This window comes from Pogona vitticeps, chromosome 1, assembly GCF_051106095.1.
Source record: "Pogona vitticeps strain Pit_001003342236 chromosome 1, PviZW2.1, whole genome shotgun sequence".
Lineage (NCBI taxonomy): Eukaryota > Metazoa > Chordata > Lepidosauria > Squamata > Agamidae > Pogona > Pogona vitticeps.
Window position 1 is genome coordinate 234,000,487 of NC_135783.1, and position 22,968 is coordinate 234,023,454.

Below are 22,968 nucleotides of genomic sequence, written 5' to 3' on the forward strand. Positions count from 1 at the left end.
TTGCCTACTACTGATGGATCAGTGATCCATTTAGTTCATGTCTGCATTCTCTGTCTGGCAGCTACTCTCTAGGGTGTTCCATACTTTTCTGAAGATCATTTTATTGACAGTACTGGGGGCAAACTTGGGACCTTGGTGTGCAACCTCTAGCATCACATTATGTTTTCAATCTTGGCTGACAAACAGCACTACAGTTTATCTCTGACAGAAAAAGGAACTTGTATTGTTACTGAAAGAAGAGATAATTATAGAAGAGGAACCAATTTATGAATGTGTTATCGAAATGATTCTGCCCTCAGAATAATTTGCTTGGATTCCAAATGTGGATTTTATTAAAAGCATAATCTAATAGTCTTTTCTTTAAATGAGGGCTAACATCTTTGTTTTCTGTTCTCTTTCTCTTTGTTAAAAACAGCTCAAATGTGTGAAATGAAGCCATTACCTGTGGATCCCAGAATATTGTCTCTGGCTACCCATGTCACTGAAAGTTCAGATCAGGATGTTCCTGGGTTATTGCTGAAGTTAAAAGGTAAGTAGGCTGAAAGCTTTTAAGCCCAGAGCTGGGCAACATTTGGTTGATATTCCTCACATGCACCAGAGGCACGTTTTAGCTGCAACTACATTGACAAATACTTTGGTATTTGCACTATGATTAGCATGGGTGAATTTGAAGTATTTTTCTAGAGTAATGTGAAGCCAACATGAATCAGTGCAGCCCCCTTTCTTTCTGATTTGGAGGGTTTTTTTTTATCCTGGGACGACTTCTATTTTTTAAAAGCCAGAATGATTCAAAATGTGTTTCCTTGCATGATCGTTTGTTTTGTTCTACAAAAGAACAGGGCCTATGACTCTGGGTAGTGTTGTATTAAACTGAGGTATGATATTTCGGGGCAGCAGGCACACCTGCCCCTGCAATATTTCTCTGTAGTCAACCTGAAGTATTTTTTTTATTTATTTAAACTACCAAGGTTAGCACTAGATCACCTTATCACTGCATTGATATATTAGTTTAGAGCTACATCACCTTGGTACAGAAAAAAAACACCAAAGAATCTCTTAACGCATGCCAAATCATATTGGATTAAAGGTCAGTGAGGACACAGACATCAAAACAATCTGGAGCTTTTGTTTGATCATTACATCAAATAGAACTGTAAAAGATACTGTGAATCAAGCAACAGCAAAGCTGAATCAGTGCTTTCCAGTATACAGTGGTGCCTCACTTAACAACGATAAACTGTTCCAGGAAAATTGCCGTTAAGCGAAAACATCGTAAGGTGAAAAAAAAACCCATTGAAACGCATTGAAACCTGTTCAATGCATTCCAGTGGGGTAAAAACTCACTGTCCAGTGAAGATCCTCCATACGGCGGCCATTTTCGCTGCCTGTATAGCAAGGAATCCGTCCCTAAACACAGCGGGGAGCCATTTTAATTACCTGGCGGCCATTTTGAAACCACCAATCAACTGTTCTAAAAACAGCATTTTGTGAAGAATCGGTTCCCAAAGCAGGGAACCGATCATCGCAAAGCGAAATTCCCCCATTTAGACCATCGTTTTGCGGGGCAATCGTAAAGCGAGGCACCACTGTAGTTGCATCTTTCTCTGGTGCCAGCACTGTCAAATTTGCTACAGAAGCAATGACAGAAAAAAAGCATTTCTCCTTTTTAAATTGGGGTGGGCAGTTCTTGTACTTTGTTTTTTGACAACTTTGTTTTTTTTCTGTTTAAAATAAGTTGTGTACTGTACTTTAAGAGTCTAATTATATTCCTGAGAAGCAAATAGGGGGTATGAGGCAACTATAAGTGGCTCTGTTCTGTTTGTTGAATATCCTTATGTTGTTGAAATCATAAGATAAATGGTAAAATAGCTTTATGTGCTGAGACTCTTACACTGTAATAAAATTGAAATGCAGACTCTATTATGCTGGAGTTTTTTTACACTGGTTATTAGGCAGTTTTGATAAAACATCTGTTCTGATTCCATTGAGATATTTCTAAATATAATTATTGATTGGGGTGAGTAGAGAAAGAGGAGTAATTGTTGTAGAACAATTTAGCTCTTTGTGTTTCTTTTCCCAGCACAGCAACTATAGGAATGATATTGCTGTTTGAAAGGACCACTGAGTTGTTCAGAATCTTGTTGTAAGACAAAATAACAGAGTAGTTTTGTTTCTTTCTTTAAAAAAAAACTCCGGAAATATAAACCTCTATTTTTAGCCCTCCTTTAATTTTCAGACTATTAGGCAAAATATATATTACTAATTTTAATGAATGTATTTTATTTGATTAATTAATCCTGCTTAGTATGTTTGTAGGTTTCTTTACACAGTTTGTAACTTTGGAGAAAACAAAGTATTGAAAGTTGCAGAAAAAAGGTGTAGTAGCATGGGCATTAGGATTAAGGACTAAAAGAAACTGGGGGTGGGGTGCCCATATTTTTGCTATATTTCTGGTAGAGTAGCTTTCTCTGCCCTTAAAACATTCATGATAAAAATTATTGCTATCTAAAAGCAGGTCTCGTATATTCTGAAGATGAGTTGAAGGTGAATCACAGTTGCATTATTTTTAGAGGAAGTGCTAATTGTGAGAGGGTTGCTTTCCAGTAAAGGAAGTCTTTGTGGTCAGAGTTTACTAATTCTAGCTGTTCTGAACAAAGGAGTCTTGCCATCTGATTACCAGGAACTCAACTCAGAATCTCTCATTTTACAGTGTTTTGCGCACATTTTTTGTGTTTGTTCAAAATTTCTGAGCCATTTTTGTCACTACACGATTGCCCTATTCTTCTCTATGCCACCCTGCTTTGTCCATCCTGTCTTTTCCATCAGATTCAACCAGCAATCCTCTAAGTATGAATTGCTAGTTCGACCTTAATTGATTTTAAATACCGTCTAGCAGGCTGTGGCATCTTCTTCAGTGATGAAATATTGGGTGTTGTAATAAAATAGGCAAAGAAAGTGTCCCACATTGCTAGAGTTTAATGTACAGTAATTATTTCTTATAATTACATTGAATACAGGCTTTGTTAACATACGGCTCATTGAATATTTTCATTTGTTTGTTTCCCTAGATATTTTAAGTAGCGTTCCATCTGGAAGTAACGAATCACAGAAAATCAAGCAAGACGTATATTACTATAATCTGCTTCAATATTGTGTATTCGTCCTTAAGCAAGATTATACAAAAGTATCTGGAGGCTGGGCTACTGCTGCAGATATAGCCGAGGTACTAAGGTAAAAATGTGCCATAGTTACAAACGTTTATTCCTGTTCTGTCTTTAGCTCTTCAACCTTTAAATTGTTGTGTGACTGTGTAGTAGATTAAGGGGAATATGAGTGTGTTACCTACAGATGGCTAAAAGAAAGATGTCTATGCATTTTATCTTTGTAGCCTGTGTTGTATGGATGTCGAAGTGAAGGAAGACCCTGAAGAATTTTACAACAAACTACTTCCTTCTGCTGTAGACAACCTCCTTTTTTTGGGAAAGCGCCTGCAAGCACGCTTTGTTCGCACATTGAAGGTATTTGAACTGGCTGGCTTAATGTTGTGTAGTGGAACTGTTGACCCATTAATGTGCTTCTTGACACATTAACATGCTGAATGCGGATTTATTCAGGCAGTAAGGGATGGAGAGTTAACCTCCTCCATTCCTGGCACAAACATTATTCACCTTTTACACTGCAAGCCAACAATACACTACATGGATGTGCTTACCCATGCAACTCTGTGAAACAGCTGAGAAATATTAGGGGAAAAAGAATAATCCCAGGTTCTCAATGATCTCAAGAGTGTTGGTGTAGCCTCTCCCCACCCATATAAAACTAAGAGCGTCAAGAAAACAATCTTCTGTAGATACTATTGATCTTGCATACTGAAATTGTATTGTTTCTTCTATGTGGTCAAGAAGTGATTTCCAAATATATTTAAAGTGTGAGACATACTTTAAACATTTCCATTGGGATGAGCAACATATGAATTGTGAGCTGCAACAGGCTCCTTAGAATAATTGTTGAGCCCCCTAGAACCCTCCTAAAATTTAAGTGTTTTTAAAAAAATCTTTTCTCAGTCTTTCTGTATCATACAGGTTAACTGGGGGCAGTTATGAGTGGCCAGCAGCACTCCTGGAGCCCCATTCCTCTGGTTTTACTTTAAAAAAAAACAATTGGCCGGTAAAAGAAGCAAGGTGTATTTTTTTGGTTAAACTTTATATAGTTTTAATTTTTTTAGTTATACCTATAGTCTCAACCTTGTACAAAGTAATGACAGTCACAGTGACAATAATATATAGACACATTTGTCTCTTTGGCCATGCCCTTTTCCTTTAGGGTTGGCTGCCAAGAAATCTGAAAAATGGCCCTGCTGAGAGAGGCTACCTCTGATTTACACCTGCTCCAATGGTGTAGATGGTTTATATGGAACTTTCAAAAAACAGCTTGGTGGCTTGACATCAAACAGACCTAAATGAGAGCTAACCTAAGAAACCAGCTGGCTTTCCATACAGAACAAATAGAGAAGTGGATTTTAAAACTGGATCAATTACTGCCAGTTGCCACAGGATAAAGAATTGAACCTCCATTCTAAAAATGGTTCTAGGTCTTTGACAAATGGAAGAAAATGTTGCAGCAGGAAATAGATATCAAGGGATAACACTTGCGTGAATGGATGGCATTCATATGTAAAAAATCTACCCATTATTGTGTAGTTTTTGCATTTCTCATAAAGATACATCTCTGAAAACCGGTGGACATATCCAGTGGTCAGGTCAGAAGTATCCTCCACTGCCAATGACGTAGCATTGTATTCGCCTGCTCCAAGGGGCTTTCAGAGTGACTAGTACTATTTAGCAAATGTAATTGGAGGTTAAGATTATTAAATATATGTTTCAACAAACAGACCTTAAATGTTGCAGGTGTTGTTTCTTGTTTTTCAAGGAGGAAGAGAGAAACTCATTTTTAAACAGTTTCAGAACAGTAACTGATGCCATCTGCAGGCTGTGTGGAAGACATATTCAACTAACAGGCAATGGTAAGGGGAAAGGGGTCTGGATGATCATCATTGTAACTAGAAGGATGGGTGGGAGTGTCTCATCTAATATTTGTATTCTGCTTTTAAACCGAATTTTTATTGGTAAAACTACAGATTTGTTGATATTTCTTCCCCTGCTTAAGTTAGACTTCCTGTTTTCACTTTAGTGTTTCAGAATAAACACTTCCAACAACTGCTGATGACTGATGATGTTGAAACTTCCACTATAACTATGTCTGTGTTACAGAACATTTTAAAGGTGAACAGGTAAACCATACTTAAATTATATCTGGAAGTGTTTCTCTTAATGATTGAGATATTTCAACTCAGAATTTACTTCTGTGGACGAGGGATAATATTTTACCAAAAGAGGACTCTGTAGAATTTTAGGTGCTTTCCTAATCAATTTTATCTCCAGAGTAGTGACCTCATAAATAATTTTATTGTGGAACTGAATAATCATAGCAAGCCCTTTTATACTGCAGTAATTTTCCAGTGGCTATAAACAACATGCACAGCTGCTTTAGTATGGATTGCACTTTGTGGGAATTTCACATTTATTTAACATTCAGGACTTAAAGAATCTTGAATGTGAAAGATTCTTTCTTTCTTAGCTAGCACTTAACATTACTACTGAAATCACTGTGCGGAATTGTATGTGTCAAGTCCCCTTCCTGAATGTTTTTGAAATGTAGTGATGATGTTAATCCAGCTCTTTCTACTACCACCGCACATGTTAACATATTTTCCGCCTAAGATAGAAGTGCTGTATCATCTTAGTAACAGGTAACACATTGCTTAATTCATTTGTGTCCTCACCAACTGCCCATTATTCTAACTCTAGATAGAATGTCCTTTATGGCTTATTATATTGAGAGACAGGTGACATTCAGTGCTATCTAGTGAGCAATCATTTTTCTCTGGAAGTCTTTTTGTTGGTTTAGCCTAGTGATTTATTTATTACATTTTTTCATGCCTTTCCTTTGATACTCAAAACTGCCTGCATGGATTATCTCCTCCCCAATTTTCCTTACAATAAAACATTATAGTCAGATTTTAAAGGTGCTTGTGTTGTGTTTTGGATGCAGTATAAGCTAACCTTCCACCACCCCACCTTGGGTAGACTTCAATATTATTTTGTCTGTTTTCTGCTTTTGTCAGTGCTATATTACTTCAAGTAGCTGAAAAGACTCTACACTGCATTTTAGATGAACTTGTTTACAAGATTTCCTCCACATCCAATCCTGTCATAGGAAATGCAGCTGTGACACTGTTACTGTTGATCACAGAATCTGATGCTCAGCTTTTGACAACACTAGTTACCCGCTACAAAGGTTTGCCATGCTGTTTATTTCCTTGGAATTGGGGGGGGAAATCTAGAATAATGGCCATTGGCATAGATTATCAATTGAAGGGATATATGGTTCACTGTAATTTTCACTATGAGAAAAGATAATTTTATACAATATAGTTTCATGTATCAGTTGTGAAAAATCTTAAATTTGTAAATAAACTGGTAAGACACAGTGAGGTACAGTAAGACTTCAGTGGTGTGTTCAGTTAACACATTCTTAATTGAGTTCTATTAAAACTAACTGCATCTCTCATCCTGACTTGGAGAAAATAGTGTCCTTCTCATGAGAGGTGAAGCCCCATGAATAGACATTTTTTAAAAGTTTCTTTTTCAGCAGTGCCACTTGATTGAGTTAATACACCTATATTTCCCCAAATGACTTCAAGTTAGCTATTGTACCATTATCCTAGAGTTAACCCCTTTGGGTTTTGTGATATCCAAAGCACCTGCCCTTTGTTAATGCAGTGGATACTCCCCAAGCTTTCCTGGAGTGTTCGTATCCAGCAATCGTATTTCTAAGATGGTACAAGTTTATTCAACCACGGCAATTGTTTTGAAAGATTTTACTTTAAACCAAGGTTACGTAGTTGAAATTCTGTCAACAATATTTGCCTTAATTGTCTTGCTTATTGTACCATTTTTAAAACAAAGTAGGAATGTGAGGCAGAGGGACTGTCACTCTTTTACATCTGGAAAGGTGCAGTAATATTCAGAACAAAATGTTTTGTACAGTGTGTAAAAATATGATTTGTAAATGTAGTAAATGCAGTTAAGAAAAAAGGGCTATGATGTGGGAAAATAGCCAGGGAACTATTACCAGGCCTGCCTGGCAACAGTTGATGAGAAGAATTCTCTGAGAAAAAAGACACTGCAGACTTTATCTTGTTAGTATTCAGGTACCGGTAGAGAAGAAGAAGAAGATGGCTACCTTCTTCACCCCAGACGTTTTTATTAAGCACGCAAAACAAGCAAAACTAGCATAAGATAAGAATTTGGCCATAGAGGCGTCGTGTGGTTATCAGTCTTAAGGCATTCCACGCCTGCGCAGAGAGAGAATCATAGAACAATGCATCTTTATACTACAATAGCTTGATTATGCTAAACACCAGTGATGTATCCCTTAATAGCCACAAGATGGAACTTTAGAGTACAAAATCCCCACACTATGATAGGTGGCAGATCTTTCAGTGTACATCAGGAGGCAAATCTGGGTTTACTACCTTGGACTGAGTCAACCCTGAGTGCTTACTGGAAGGACAGATCCTGAAGCTGAGGCTCCAATACTTTGGCCAGCTCATGCAAAGAGAAGACTCTCTGGAAAAGACCCTGATGTTAGGAAAGTGTGAAGGCAGGAGGAGAAGGGAACGACAGAGGACGAGATGGCTGGACAGTGTCATCGAAGCTACCAACATGAATTTGACCCAACTCCGGGAGGCAGTGGAAGACAGGAGGGCCTGGCATGCTCTGGTCCATGGGGTCACGAAGAGTTGGACATGACTTAACGACTAAACAGCAACCTTGGGCTTGTATGAAGAGTATCTTAGCTGTTTCAGCTCTTCATTAATATTTTGGCCCCTTGTTGCCACTCATCTGTTTTGCATGGAAAATTCACACTACCGGTCTGCTCCTGCATGTGCAACTATAATTCATCATTGAGAAATGTAGGATGACCAAGATAACTAGTGTTTTTTCCAAAGCAGCATATTTTTCTTGGTATGTCTTCTTAAGGACTACAGACTCTTCTAAGCAAGCAGTGGACTGGCAAAGAGTTTGACAGGAACCTCAATCGGCTTTTGGATTTGCTGTATTCAGAAAACTTCAAATCAGGCAAAACACAGGTATGCTGGAAGTTTCATTGAGTTCTGCATTTGGTGGAAGTAGTTTGTGTTAGACCTCAGCCGTGAATTATTTCTGAGCCCCAAGCTGGCTTTTGTTCCTTATTACAGGTCCAATGGATCAATTGCCATATCTAGCTCCTTAGTTATTTGTTTTACAACATTTCAACCATGTGTTTTAATGCTACAAGGCAGCTTCTAGACTGTGGTGCACCGGACCCCCTAAAGGGCCACTGCCATTCGGTCAGAGAGCTCGACAGACCACTTACCTACCACCTTTGTGCTGGGGCAACTCCCAGGACTTCAGTGCATAGCGTAAGCCCTTTGAACAAGTCTGACCTTAAAAGAACACTTAGCAGTTGCTTAGCACTTTGCTAAAGCTCAGTTAGGTAGGACTCTTAAGGTGTTCAGCAGCGTGAGCAGGCATGACTCCATCCCCTCCACACAGCATTCATACTCAGTCCCTTTGGTTCCAGTTGTGGAACCCTGTTCAGGGAGGGTCATGGGGGGCAGAGTCATGTGCATGGGGGTGGAGTCCCACCTAGCAGGGCTGAAAATTAGAGGGAAAGTTGCTCTTGTATGGCAGGGCAAGAGAACTGAGTACCCTACCCCCAATGTATCATTCTATATAATGGTACTGAAAAGATCTCCAGGTTTCTGCTAGACACTTCTGGGATTGGAAGGTAGTTATGGTAGTGCTGGAGGAGGGAAGCACATACTTCTCAAAGAGCTTAAGATAAAGACTGAGAGAGGGGGCTCTTCATTCCATCAAAATATGTAGAGATCTCCTACGACATGGAATTGGATGTACCATTTGGATTTATGGAAGAAATCTGACAAATAGTTTAGAATTCCCCTGCCTCATCCTGAGAAACTGTTAGATAAACACAAGACAGCGAAGGTATCACAGTTGCTTTGACATTTTCAATTATGCAATGAAAAAATGAGTGTGATACTCTGACTTGTTGGTTTTAGAGACTACATCAAGCAGCATGCTTAATTCAGGCAGCGTGGAGAGGATTTCAAACACGAAGGAGATTAAAGCAGCTCCCAAAAGCAGTAACGACATTGCAGAGGAATTTTAGGTAAGAACAGAATTTTACTTTATTAAAAGTTATTGACTCAAATCTAGTAATGTAAAATTATGTCATATAAGTCTGACAATATCATCAGCTGCAGCCATATTTTGTTAATTAAAAGTTTCCTGTCCCTGTCCCCAAAGTATCTAGGTTCCTTTGGGATCCCTTTGGTCATAGGGAAGCTTTTGAGGGCAGCAGGAATTGGAGGAGCGGTGTCTTAAATATCTGAATCAGTGGCAGAGATTATTTTAAGGCATTTCAGACTTTCCACCACTGTCCCCAAAGGCTTCCCTAGGATCTACTCAAGCCTAAGGAAACCTAAGAAACTTGAGGCACAGGATAGGAGAAATTTAATTACCAAAATTATGTTATGTTTCAGTGCTGTGTTTTGTTTGGTTTGTTTGTTTATTTATTTATTTGTTTATTTGTTTGTTTGTTTGTTTGTTTGTTTGTTTATTAGCCCTCGTGCCTTCCAATGGGGCTTGCTGTGTTGGATATTTTTATTATTATTAATGTTGTTGTTGTGATTTTTTTTCAGCCCCAGCACGTTCCAATGGGACTTGCATTTTTTGAGGGGGGGGGGTGATTTTTTTTCCGGCCTTGACACATTCCGATGGGGCTTGCAAGTGTTTTTTAGTTTGGGGTGATTTTTTCCCCGGCTCCAACACGTTCCAATGGGACTTGCAGTGTTTTGTTTGTTTGTTTGTTTTTTGTAAAAAAAAAAAATTTTCAGCCGGAACCGATTAATCATGCCCCAATGAATTTCTATGGGAAATGGTGCTTCGATTTACAAGCATTTCGAGTTACGACCATCATTCCGGAATGGATTAAGATCATAATGCAAGGCACCACTGTACAGACAACAAGCAAGGAAATGCAGGGATGGGATTAGGAGAGCAAAATCTAAGAATGAGTTATGATTAGCTGGAGTCAATAAAAGCAATAAAAAGCATTCTTCAGGTATGTGCAAAGAAAAAACAAAAGAAATAGTGGCACAGCTACTTAATGGAAATGGAAAAATAATAACAGATGACAAAGAAAAGGCAGAGAGTTCAATTCCTATTTTAGCTCAGTCTTTTTCCATAGGACAGACTATGAAACTCTGAACACTCTGAACTGCTGCTCATTTTTTTCTTGAAATCATGGGAAACATGTGAGGTGCCAGATGATTGGAGGAGGACTAATGTTACCCCTATCTTCAAAGAAGGGCAAGAAGGAGGAACCTGGGAACTACAGATCAGTCAGTCTGACATCAATCCCACTGAAAATTCTGGAACAAATTATAAAGCAGTCACTATGCAAGCACCTAAAAACTATGCAGTAGTCACTAGTTTTTGTCAAGAACAAATCCTGCCAGATTAATCTCAACTCATTTTTTATTCCATGATTCTGTCTCCCTGATAGACAAAGGGAATGCTGTCGATATAGTATCTCTTGACTTCAGTAAAGCAAGCTAACTAGGTGTGGGCTGGATAGATCAAGTATCAGGTAGATAAATAATAGGCTACAGAATCATACTCAGAGGGTGATGTTTAATGGCTCCTTCTCCAACTGGGGGGAGGTAACAAGTGAGATACCCCAGGTTTCAGTCCTGGATCCGGTGCTCTTCAACATTTTTATTAATGACTTGGATGAGGGAGTGAAGGGAATGCTTGTCAGCTTTGCAGATGATACAAAATTGGGTGGAATAGCTAATACCCTGGAAGACAAACAAAATTCAAAATGATCTTGATAGGCTGGAGCACTGGGTTGAAAACAACAGAATGAAATTCAACAGGGATTAAGTGCAAAGTACTGCACCTTGGAAAAAGAAGCCAGACCCACAGTTGTGAAGATGGGGAATACTGGGCTCAGCAATACTGTCAGCGAGAAGGATCTTGGAATTGTCATAGATCACAAGCTAAATATGAGCCAGCAATGCGATGCAGGTACAAAAAAGGCAAAACCTATTTTAGACTGCATTAACAGAAGTATAATTTCCAAATCCCACACGGGATTTCCGCACTGGTTATGCCTTACCTTGAGTATTGTGTCCAGTTCTGGACACTGCATTTCAAGAAGGAAGCTGATAAATTGGAACAAATTCAGAGGAGGGCAACAAGGATTATCAGGAGGCTGGAAACCAAGCCATTTGAGGAAAGACTGAAAGAACTGGGCACGTTTAGCCTTGAGAAAAGAAGACTTGAGTAGTAATATAACACTTTTGAAATACTGGAAAGGCTATCATGCAGAGGAGGGGATCTGTTTTCGGTCATCTCAGAGTGCAGGACACACAATAATAGGCTCAAGTTACAGGAAACCTGATTTCAATTGAACATCAGTAAAAACTCCTAATGGTTAGAGCAGTGCGACTGGAACTAATTACCTTGAGGAGTGGTGAGTGCTCCAACACTGGAGGATTCAAGAGCAACTTAGACAACTACCTGACAGATATCCTTTGATTTGTATTCCTTCATCAAACAGAGTTGGGCTTGATGGCCTTATAGGCCCCTTCCAACTTCACCCTTCTATCATTCCATGATAGCCAGTGGGTGCAGACATTGAGAATAATATGTATTTATTTATTATACTTATGCCCCACCCATCTAGTCATAGGCTATTCTGGGTGGCTGACAGCAAGTAAATAAAACAATTTAAAAGTAACAGTGATTTACAACAACCATAAACAATCATTCAAGATGGAAAAGAAAGAAAAAATAAATCAAGTAGTGCCTGGAGGGAAGGCCTGCCTAAACAGCCAGGTTTTTAATTGACTTTTAAAAATACCCAGCGAAGGGGCCATAGTGATGTCATTTGGGTAATACTCAAGTTGAGTAATGTGAACAGCCTAAGAATTCTCCAAATTTTCTAAGTAACCAGGCATAGTGATATATTTAGCAGTATATTTTATAGGATCTTTGAGAAACTTGGAGAAAATCTATCTTGTTGTTCCCTAGCAAGATAATCCCTCAAGCTTTTGGAAATAAATAGATGGTAGAGGTCGACCAAATACCTGACTGGTTGTTGTGGATTTTTCTGGCTGTTTGGACATGTTATGGAGGTTTTTCTTCCTAATGTTTTGCCAGTCTCTGTGGCCGGCATCTTCAGAGGACAGGAGCAAGAATTCTGTCTGTGTTCTGGTGTCATGTGTGGGATTGTTGAGTATTTGTAGCTGTGGGATAAGGTTTTTTGTTGTTGTTCTTTTCAGGAGATTGCGGGTTTCCTGTGATCAGGGTAATTTTTGTTATGGATGTTTTGTTCTGATAAGGGGCGAGGTGATCTGTCAATGTGATTGATGGGTATTGTTGCTGGTCTTTTGTGTGCAGTGATCACTGGTCCTTGTGGCTGGGTAGAATTAATTGACCTTTGCAGGATGTATTTTTCAGTGCTGGGAGCCAGGCTTTGTTGATTTTTAGACTTCCTTCTTTTTTGTTGAACCTGTGCTGGTGTTTGTGGATTTCAGTGATTTCCCTGTGTAGTCTAACATAATGATAGTTGGTGTTGTCCAGTACGTCTGTGTTTTGAAATAGGATTTCATGTCCAGTTTGTTTCAGGGCATGTTCAGCTACTGCCAGTTTTAGTCTGCAGTGTCTTTCATGGTCTTTGATTCTGGTCTGGATGCTATGTTTTGTCATCCCGATAGATACCTGGCCACAACTGCAGGGTATCCAGTGTACTCCTGCAGTGGTGAAGGGATCCCTTTTGTCCTTTGCTGACTGTAACATTTGTTGTATTTATGTGGTGGGCCTGAATACTGTTTGTAGGTTGTGTTTTTTCAAAAGTTTCCCCATGTGGTCCATGACCCTTTTGATGTATGGCAGAATTACTTTGCGGGGGCTGTGTTTCTTATCAGTTCCGTGTTATTTTCTGAGTTCGATGGCTCTTGTGATTTCATTCTTGGAATAGCCATTTGCCTGTAGGGCCCAATTCAGATGGTTGAGTTCAGTGCTGAGAAATTGAGCTTCACAGTTCCAATTCCCATGGTCTACCAGCATTTTGATTATGCCTATTTTTTGTTGTGGGTAGTGGTAGGAGTTTTTGTGTAGGGGTTTTCTGTAGATGCTGTGTCCCAATAGGAGGTCAGGTTTGCATATGACCATCTAAGAAAGGGAGTTGGCCCTCTGTTTCTTTTTCCATGGTGAATTGTATATTTGGGTGGATGCTATTGAGATGGTTTAGAAATTCATCCAGTTTTTCTTCACCGTGGCTCCAAACTGCGAAAGTGTCATCCACATATCAGAACCAGACTGTGGGTGCGAAGGGTTCCAAATCCAGAACCTGTTTTTCAAAATGTTCCATGTAGAAGTTCGCTATAACTGGGCTGAGGGGGTTCCCCATGGCCACTCCATCTGTCTGTTCATAGAAATCGTTATCCTACTGAAAGTAGCTGGTCTTTAGGCAGTGTTGGAAATGGGCCTTAATGTCTACTGGAAAGATCTGCTGGATGAGTGTCAGAGTGTCCTTTATCAGTACCTAGGTGAATAGGGTTACTATGTCAGACCTGATCAGTTGGTCCCTGGGGTTGAGTTTTAGGGTGCTGATCTTGTTTATGAAATGTCCTGAGTTCTCGATGTAGGATGAGGTTTGTCCAATGTAGGTCTGTAGGAGGGTGGCTAGGTATTTTGCTAATTCATATGTTGGGGAGCCAATGCCAAAATCCACAAAGACTCAATCCCATTCAGGTCCATTGTTAAGTGCCTTGCTATGTCTATCAGTTTTTATTCCCTGGTTCCCATTAAAATGTTTACAATATTGATACACATACTCATATTTTCCACTAAACATTTTTGTTACATCACTAAAATTAGGCAAGAAGTAGATTTTTGGTACAGGTTTGGATTAGGGGTTGCAGAATTGTAGGTGGGAAGATACATTTAGACTTGCAGCCTATAGTTGAAAAATACAAAAGTGTCTTAACAGGCACTTGTTTGAAGTATCCATTAGAGGGCAGACTTCACACACAGGTTTCTTGCTTGCAGAGTGATCTGCAGTTAAAATCAGAATTACAGTACAGTGGTGCCCCGCTTGATGAACGAAATCGCTTTACGATGCCTTTTTTGTGATTGCTATAGCAATAGCAAAACGATTGTTCCAATGGGCAATTTTCGTTTAACGATGATTTGGTCCCTGCTTCGGGAACTATTTTTTTGCTTGACGATGATTAAAAACAGCTGACTGGTGGTTTGCAAAATGTCTCCCCGCTGTTTTCCGGGCCGATTCTTTGCAAGAAAGGGATCGAAAATGGCTGCCCTATGGAGGATCTTCGCTGGACAATGAGGTATTTCCCCCATTGGAATGCATTGACCAGTTTTCAATGCATTCCAATGGTTTTTTTAAAACTGACGACGATTTCGCTGTACAGCGATTTTGCTGGAATGCATTATTGTCGTCAAGCGGGGCACCACTGTACTGCTTTCACTGCCAATGTTAAACCTGACCCAAATACGTTAATGTATAACAGTGTTTGTAGGGACGTGGTGGCGCTGTGGGCTAAACCGCAGAAGCCTGTGCTGCAGGGTCAGAAGACCAAGCAGTCGCAAGATCGAATCCATGTGACGGAGTGAGCTCCCGCCGCTTGTCCCAGCTCCCGCCAACCTAGTGGTTCGAAAGCATGCAAATGCAAGTAGATAAATAGGGACCACTTAGGTGGGAAGGTAACAGCGTTCCGTGTCTAAGTCGCACTGGCCATGTGACCATGGAAGATTGTCTTCGGACAAACGCTGGCTCTATGGCTTGGAAACGGGGATGAGCACCGCCCCCTAGAGTCGAACACGACTGGACAAAAATTGTCAAGGGGAACCTTTACCTTTACCTTTTATAACAATGTCTATGTACCCTGAGACTGTTGGGATGTATATTTCTGTCTGTGTAATAAAACTATATGAAGATCTGCCATTCTATCACAGTAAGAATTATGGAGTTTAGGTTGAATGATCAGACCTAAATACATAGGTGCTTTTATTGTGAGAACCAGGAGGCCTAATTAATCTAGGAATTTTAACATAGAAACTGCTTCTGTACACATATCTTCCTTTATTTCTGAGAGGATTAATTCTTAAATATTATTTCTTTGATCAATATGGTTCCCATGTTCTTAATGAACACTTCTTTTATCATAGAAAGTTTGCACCTTATATTGAAATTTTGTATACTTGCTGCTAATTTTTCTGTGAAACAACCACCTCTAAACAGAGAATTGGTTCACTTCTGTTGTTTATATACTCTATTCTTACAGGGAAGAACTGTAATCTTTAACTGAGAACTAGGAGTGAACTTTTAAAATTCTAAATAAGTGTTTATTAAAGGCTAACTGAAATTCTTATATAGATACAGAAAATCTGATTACAGAATATGATATTGTGCACTTATTATCAAACAACCATAAAGTATTATACTTACCTTGAAAAGGAGTGTGTACCCTTACTTTTTTTAAATTCCTCAATTACAAACAAAGGGTTTTTGACAAAAAAGTAGGAATCTGATGGCACTAGCTGTTATTGGAACAGCATGGGATAGAAAGTGGCAGACTTTTGCCCACCTTTCGGGCATATTTTAGTAGAAATAAGACTAGGTCACTTTTGATTCTATGGCTAACTATGACTTTGTCTGCAACAATGTTTTCTCAGTGTTCTGAAGTTTGACCCCTTGTCGGGGATAGTTTAGTGGAAATAAGACAAAACTACTTAGTCTTGCTAGTTTTACTAAAGGATGCAAAAGAAGACTAGATTACTTGGTGCTGTGAGGAACATATGTAATTTCTGCATAGTAGGATTTCTGGTTGTGTTAGATAGCTTTAGTCCAAACAATAGCCAAAAGACCAGTGTAGGTATTAGGTTCAAAACCTTTGGTAATTGTTAAAACTTTGTTGTAGAGCTAAAAGAGAACGGGAATTGCAAAGTTTGAAAAAACAGAAAGAAGAGGAGAGCCTCCGCCAGCACCTGCAGCTTCAGAGGCAGAGAGCAATCAGACAGTTTCATGAACGACAGCTTACACTGTTGGAAATAGTTCATGCAGGTATGGACATTATAGTTCTAGGAATAAATTGTTATTTTTATTTTATATAGATGTCGATGTCCATTCTCTCTTTTTGTGAAATGTTCACTTGAAAACGTCTATCTTTACTCCATTTCCTAATGGCTAGTGCTCTAGAAAAGCTTTTCTTTAAACGTCCAAAAAACAATTTGACATGCTTCACTTTGAGGGCAATGGGAGGTATGTCATAACCTGTAGCTAGAAACAGCTGTAAACATACAATTCAGTGTTGACCTGTTAAATATGCAAAGTCATGGAGTGTGCTTATATGTTATTTGGCATCCAAGGCTCTTCTTGAGATGTGATTGTGAACAAGCCTTGGGTTTGCATACTTCCTCATCCACTTATTCCATGTCTCCTTCACTTATGGAGAGGTGGTAACAAGTGTGACCAAGACAATCTTGACATCTAAGTCTGGGCAACTCGTTAAGTTCACCTGCACATTTCATTGCACGCTTCTGCTCTAATAGATGGCACTATTTTTGACCTATTGTAGAAATGTAGATCTGTATATTGAAAATTACAGAATAATTAGCATAGAGGAGGTACATATGGACAGTTTTGTGTAATTTAGTATAGAATATAATTGGTGTAGCAGCTGGATATGATGCATCACAGACCTCTCTGGCTGATGAACAACCATGCAAAAGGAAATTTCAACTAGTGGATGTTATAAGTCGTTTCTTTTGTGCAGGATAAAACCCAAATAAATTCTGCTTGCATGGTCACAGGTTTTCTAATAATACAGCTACATATTTTATCTCTTAGGTCAGGTAGATAAGCATATGCATGAAATGGAGGTGAGGGCAGCTCTGACTGTTCAGAGATACTGGAGAGCATTTAAGGCAAGGAAAAATTTTCATCAGCAGAAAAAATCTCTTCAGCAATATAAAGCAGCTGTTGTCCTTCAGAGAGTGGTAAGTATGCAAATCAAGTAGTACCATGCAATCAGTATTCTCAGTTAGTGTAATAATCAACTTAATTAACTTTGTCTGTGTGTGTACACAATTCATAATCTCCAATGCAGTTTACTTTAAGAACTGCTTATGAATTAATTGATTATTAGGCTTCAGGATCTTCATGGAAACCATGCAACTTGCAAAAGTCCAAATATCCCTTCAAAGGTAGTGTTAGAAAAAGCAGTATCCAGTGAGTTAAAACTGTACAGATGGAGCATTTCTGTCTATCCTGGGAATAGAATCTTATTTATTATTATTATTTGGAATCTTTTTTACGAGTATATTAAATCAGTCTTTAATTCAGTGTTGCTTTGGGGGCCAAGATTGTTAGATACTGCTCTTACAAAACCATACTCAAGAAATAATTCTTATGCATTTGCTTCCTTGTCGGATTATTACAATGGTCTGACTTGTACAAATGCATCAGAAAATACGATGCTGAATTACATGGGCCCTCTAATCAGATCCTGCAATCCTGTGCTTGTTTTTTGATCAGCTATGGGGTTTTCCATTCAGTCTGAAGGATGGAACTTCCTTTTCAGTAGAAAAAACAAAAGCAAGGTGGAAAATTGTATTAGGAAAATCAGTATTCATTCTTCACATTTAATATTTAGAAACAGACCTGCATCAAAACTTGGTTGTTTATTTTCTTGTTCCGGCATGGAGCTCTGAGCTGAGACTTTCGGTGTTGTTTAAACAATGTACATAGGGAAAATGTTGTAAGATGTGTTGTTTTAATTGGGTTGCAGAGGTTGCATTTGTGAAACAGAATATATTTTTCTTGCATGATTTCCCAGGCTTATCACAAAGCTTTTCAAGGAACTCTCTTGAAGAAAACAAAACAAACAGAATTAAAAACTGTTGTCACCATGTGTTTCCCCCAGGTGCTTAAATTCTTGGAAAAGCGAAGAAAAAAGAAGGTTTATTCTCTTTGGAAACAGCCCCCATCTCTCTCTGATGAAAAGAGATTAGTACTGCAGAAAAAAGTGGATGACTATACCAAATTTCATCCGGTACATCATCATCATCATCTGTCATTATCGCTACAACAGTTTGATGTAGAGGCTTTTGGGCGTGCATGCAGTTTACACTTAACATTGCCTGGATCTGTATGTTATAGATATTCTCCTGTATGGACTGAGTATAGCCTAAACCAGGTGTTCTTGGCCCTTTTTTTGGCCACAGCCCTTTTAGGAGCTCTTCTCAGGTTCCAGGGGCCCCAGTCAAACAAGGACACAACACAAACAGATATCTTTCAGAAACTTCTCACATTTTAAAGTCTGCAGTCCCCTTCAAATGTGCCAGGGCTGCCACTGAGAATAGCTGGCCCAAACATGTGGTTCTTAACCTTTGGTTCTCTACATATTTGGGGCTCTTTTCCAAGAATTCATGGCTATTCATAGAACATCCAGTAGGCTAGAGATTGAGAACTAAATTATTTCCAGTCTTTTTCTGCCATTGCACATTGCAAGGGAGTATTGGGACTAGTGAAGAATACTCAGGCTCTTTTCTGGGTTGATTTGCCTGCTATTGTTATTATCACTGAGTTTACACGTTACAAGTCTAAAAACCTCTGGCTCATTATGAATGAAGGCATCGTGTTGGTGTTTGTTCACTCCTCCTATAAGTGGAGAAGCTCATAAACCATCAACCCTCCAACCATGGTATGCTTATCCTGATGTCTAAATCTGAGAATGTAGCCTGTGTCTTCTTAGACATGCCAGAAGAATAAACTAGCAACAATATATGGGCGATTCCTCAGGATTTTCAAGGGAAGGACAAATCCAAATGCTGGTTTGAATGTTGTGAGAAGTATACCATAGACAGAAGATCCATGGGTTTTTAACTGTTCCTGCTTGTAGCAGGATTGACTGCACAGCATGCTTTATTCCAGTGCCTTTATACACAGTATGTCAGAGTTCTTAGAATTATAACAACTAAGCACACCTAGCTAAAGAGCAGCAGTGACAGATAAAGTTCCTCCTAAGGTGGCTTGAATAATCTTCTCTGATACCAATCTTGTTGCAACAATTATTAGGCAGCATGTTGCTCATAAATGATATGCCAGACTTACCCTGTATCCTTAGCTTATTGGGTGTAAACCCAGCCACTGAAGAAACCATTCTAAGCTTCTGAGGAATTCAAGCTACATAGGAAGACAGTTTGAAAACCAGTGCTGTCTAGTGGTTCACCTTTACACTACTTTGGCACTAGCTCTCACACAGCATCAACAGCTTGTTTATGGTACAAACACTAGGGGGATAGAGGCCCAGTTCATCCCTATTCGAACTGAAATTGTTCTAAGATCACGTACAAGTAGTGAAATTCATTAGTCTGGTTACAAAACAGTTTATGGTTTAATCTGTTTCATTTCCAAGGTAAAATTTTAAAAAGTGTTCTTGAAATGGTAGGGCATCCTTGTCCATGTTCTGTCAGATATGCTGCTGCCCAGGAGAGTTGTGTTTGCTTTCGGTGCAAGTGTGCTACTAGGAGCTAGTTTCATCTTTTCCTAGGAACTTTTGTTTTAGACTATAACGCTAGTTGGGCAGAGCACCATAGCAGGAGAGAAGAAATGGATGGGTACCCCAAGTAATGATGGCTTAACAATCTTGCATCTGTGTTTTGAAAAGTAATAACCAATAAGCGGCCTTTATTAGAGTTCTATAGCCTTTACCTAATATAACAGATCCAAAATGCGTAAATACGTATGGATTATATAAACTCAGAAAATGTCATTAATATAGTATTCACTCTTTATTTGGCCTAAGAATAAGATATTGGGGGTCGCTTGGGGCCTTTTTCACCATTAAGAAATATGAATTTGTTCCTCCTGAATCCTAATTAGAAAACTAAATTTATTCAGTGATGGATCGATGACTGCAGGGAGAAAACACAGGAAGAGGCATAGTTATTAGATTTACAAGTGCCCAAGGAATGCAAATGTTCTGTTGCAGGCATCCACTAAGATTTGAAGCTGATAACGGCTAACAATGACAGGCACCATCATTTTTCCCCAGGCTTCTGAGATGTCAGAAGAAATGAGCAGAGAACTTCATCACCAAGCTCAGACAAAGCTGGCCCAGTATTTGCTGAAGAGAAACCAGGGCCGCAAAGCAGAGCAGCATAGAAAAGCTTTGCTAGCCCAAGTCCGCACAGATGTGGATCACCTGATGTGTAGGTGTAAAATCCCTTGTTTCCCAGTCTTATTCAAATCTTCACCTTTTATTTCTACTGTAATGAAAATTAATGTTAGCATTGATTTAAGCTCATAACTGTTACTTCTCTAAGCCTGAGATCATCTTCAGAAGTCATCATTGGCTGTGTGATTGTGAATCAAGTATCCTTTGGGTATCACAGGTGTTTTAGTTGTGCTCCTCTTTAGACCTGCACCACAATGGTATATTATTTTATTATTGAAATTATTTTTAACCCGTCTTTTCTCCTTAAAGAATACAAGGTGACTTACATCAATTTGGTCTTGCAGAATGTCTGCAGAAAATGGACATCTTACGATTTTGTCACCTGCAGGATATTTAACATCAGCATCCCCAGATTTCAGAATCTCTGCATATAATCTTTTTTCCTACTTAAAGGAAACATTTGGGACAAAATGTGCCCCAATAAATCCCTGACAGGCTATTTTGTTGTCCCAGCTAATGTAATGTATTAGGACCAACAAAATAATTTTAAAAATGTTTTGCTGCTGTTGTTTGAACTATGATGTGGCAAAGCAGAAATTATGTACTCTAGTTAATCACTAGAGTGGCCTCATGTGGGAGAAGTCAAGTATTTATTTTAGTGAGAAAATATCTCAAAATACAATTTTATATTTTATCTGATCTTACTTTATTTTAATTCTGTTGTATGCTTTCTGACACTGGGTTTTCAGATGCAACACACTTGCTTCTAAACACAGAAATACTATTTTGATATGGGGCATTTTTATATTCTATATTAGAGTTCTTACTAGTATCAGGATATGCCATACAATTCAAACCATGCAAGATTCTTTATCCTACCATAAAAACCATATAGCATATGAAGAGCTATTCCGTGTCAGATCGGGTACAAAGTCACTGAATCTGGATATAATCAACTTAGGCTCTCAAGGAAAACAAATATATGGGGGAAAATTCTTTCTCTTACCACAGGTGCTCCAGGTCTTGCAAGTTCTACCATGAAAGATCTGACTGTTTTTATGAGTAGATCTGTTCCTGTAGCAGTCAAAGCCAAGCAGTGCCACAATACTATGCTAAAATATACCAGATCACCTTGGTGGAAGAAACTAGAAGGGGACTTAGTTGATGAAGAAATTGTCTCTGAAGATCTTCTGAGTGCTGAATTGGGAACTTTGTTCATTGGTGGAAGTAAAGCATAATTGAGAGGCATAATTAAAATGGCTAGCTAATAGCTGTGTAATTGTGCATTTTATCATCTGAGGTTGTGTTCTAGTAGGCAGTTTTTCCAATGCTGGTTAAACACGATATTTCATTTTATTATTAAGAAAATGTCCTAATACGTGTAAAGAAACAAATCATATAGCTGGTATTCTTTCAATTGGTAAGAAACAGACCCAACAAAAGAGGACAAGTTGCACTGTATGTAAAGAATTACTACTACTGTACTGTAATACAGAAGACCAACGATGAAAGCCTTCCTGAAGCTGTTTGGCTGAATATTAGGGGAAAACGAATTACATAGCTGTTGGCATGTACTACAGACCACCTAACCAAGCAGAGGAAATAGATGAACATTTTGCAAATCAATTAGCTGAAATGTGTAGGAAATACACCACTGTAGTAATGAGGAACTGTATCTACATGGATATAGAAACCAACTCTGCAGCTAGTGGGAGATCCAACAGATTCCTGACATGCCTGGCTGACTAATCATCCAAAAGGTTGCAGGAGGGAACTAGAGGGTCAGCCATACTGGACCTAATACTAATAGGGAGGAAATAGTTGAGGGAGTGGAAATTGTAGAAACTTTAGGAGAAAGCGACCATGTGATATTAGAACTCATCATGCAGGCAAGGGTAACTGTACCAAGTCAGACTAATGTTCTAGATTTTAAGAGAGCTGACTTTAACAAACTAAGAGATGTAATAGGAGGGATTCCATGGATGGAAATCGTGAAGGGAAAAACAGTTCAGGATGGTTGGGAAACCCTGAAAGGCAAGATAATAAAGGCCCAAACCAAAACAATACCACAGAGAAAGGAAAAGAGGAAATGTCAGACAAGACTAGCTGGATGCTCACAGAGCGCTCTGACAAGCTAAGGGGCAAAAAGGATAAGTATAAAAAACTGAAAAAGGAGCTCATAACTAGAACAGAATACCAGCAAATAGCTTGAATCTGCAAGGATGGAGTCAGGAAGGCTAAGGCTCAGAATGAGCTAAAACTTTCAACAAATGGCAAAAATAACAAAAAAAGGTTTCAACACGTAAGACACAGGAGGAAAGCCAAGGAAATGGTTGGTCCACTAGTGGGAGAAGATGACAAGAAGGTGACAGGCAACAGGGAGAAAGTGGAACTTCTTCGGGTTTGTTTTGTTTTTTTTTTTTTTTTTTTTTGCACCAATTGACACAAAAGGAAAAATTGGTCCACCCTGTCAAAAGCAGCACTATAGGAGACGAGAGGGAAGCAGATCAAAATAGCTAAGGAAGTGGCAAAAGAACACCTAGCTGCTTTGAATGAGTTCAGGTTTC

At 38.9% G+C, this 22,968-nt stretch overlaps 1 protein-coding gene across 4 annotated transcripts in view; it reads left to right on the top strand.

The window, feature by feature from the left end:
* The window catches only part of IQCB1 (IQ motif containing B1), a 24,635-nt gene extending 2,086 nt beyond the window's left edge, over positions 1-22,549 (top strand). For all 4 annotated transcript variants that reach the window (XM_020805870.3, XM_020805842.3, XM_020805852.3 and 1 more), the window contains exons 2-14: positions 416-529; positions 3,069-3,231; positions 3,389-3,518; positions 4,930-5,023; positions 5,191-5,290; positions 6,185-6,357; positions 8,106-8,215; positions 9,188-9,297; positions 16,142-16,284; positions 17,071-17,219; positions 18,146-18,274; positions 20,279-20,435; positions 21,413-22,549. In XM_020805870.3, coding sequence (XP_020661529.2) covers positions 421-529; positions 3,069-3,231; positions 3,389-3,518; positions 4,930-5,023; positions 5,191-5,290; positions 6,185-6,357; positions 8,106-8,215; positions 9,188-9,297; positions 16,142-16,284; positions 17,071-17,219; positions 18,146-18,274; positions 20,279-20,435; positions 21,413-21,639 — 1,794 coding nt within the window. In that variant the 5' untranslated portion in view covers positions 416-420 and the 3' untranslated portion in view covers positions 21,640-22,549. The remainder of the gene's footprint in view (positions 1-415; positions 530-3,068; positions 3,232-3,388; positions 3,519-4,929; positions 5,024-5,190; positions 5,291-6,184; positions 6,358-8,105; positions 8,216-9,187; positions 9,298-16,141; positions 16,285-17,070; positions 17,220-18,145; positions 18,275-20,278; positions 20,436-21,412) is intronic.
* Positions 22,550-22,968: the final 419 nt, after the last annotated feature.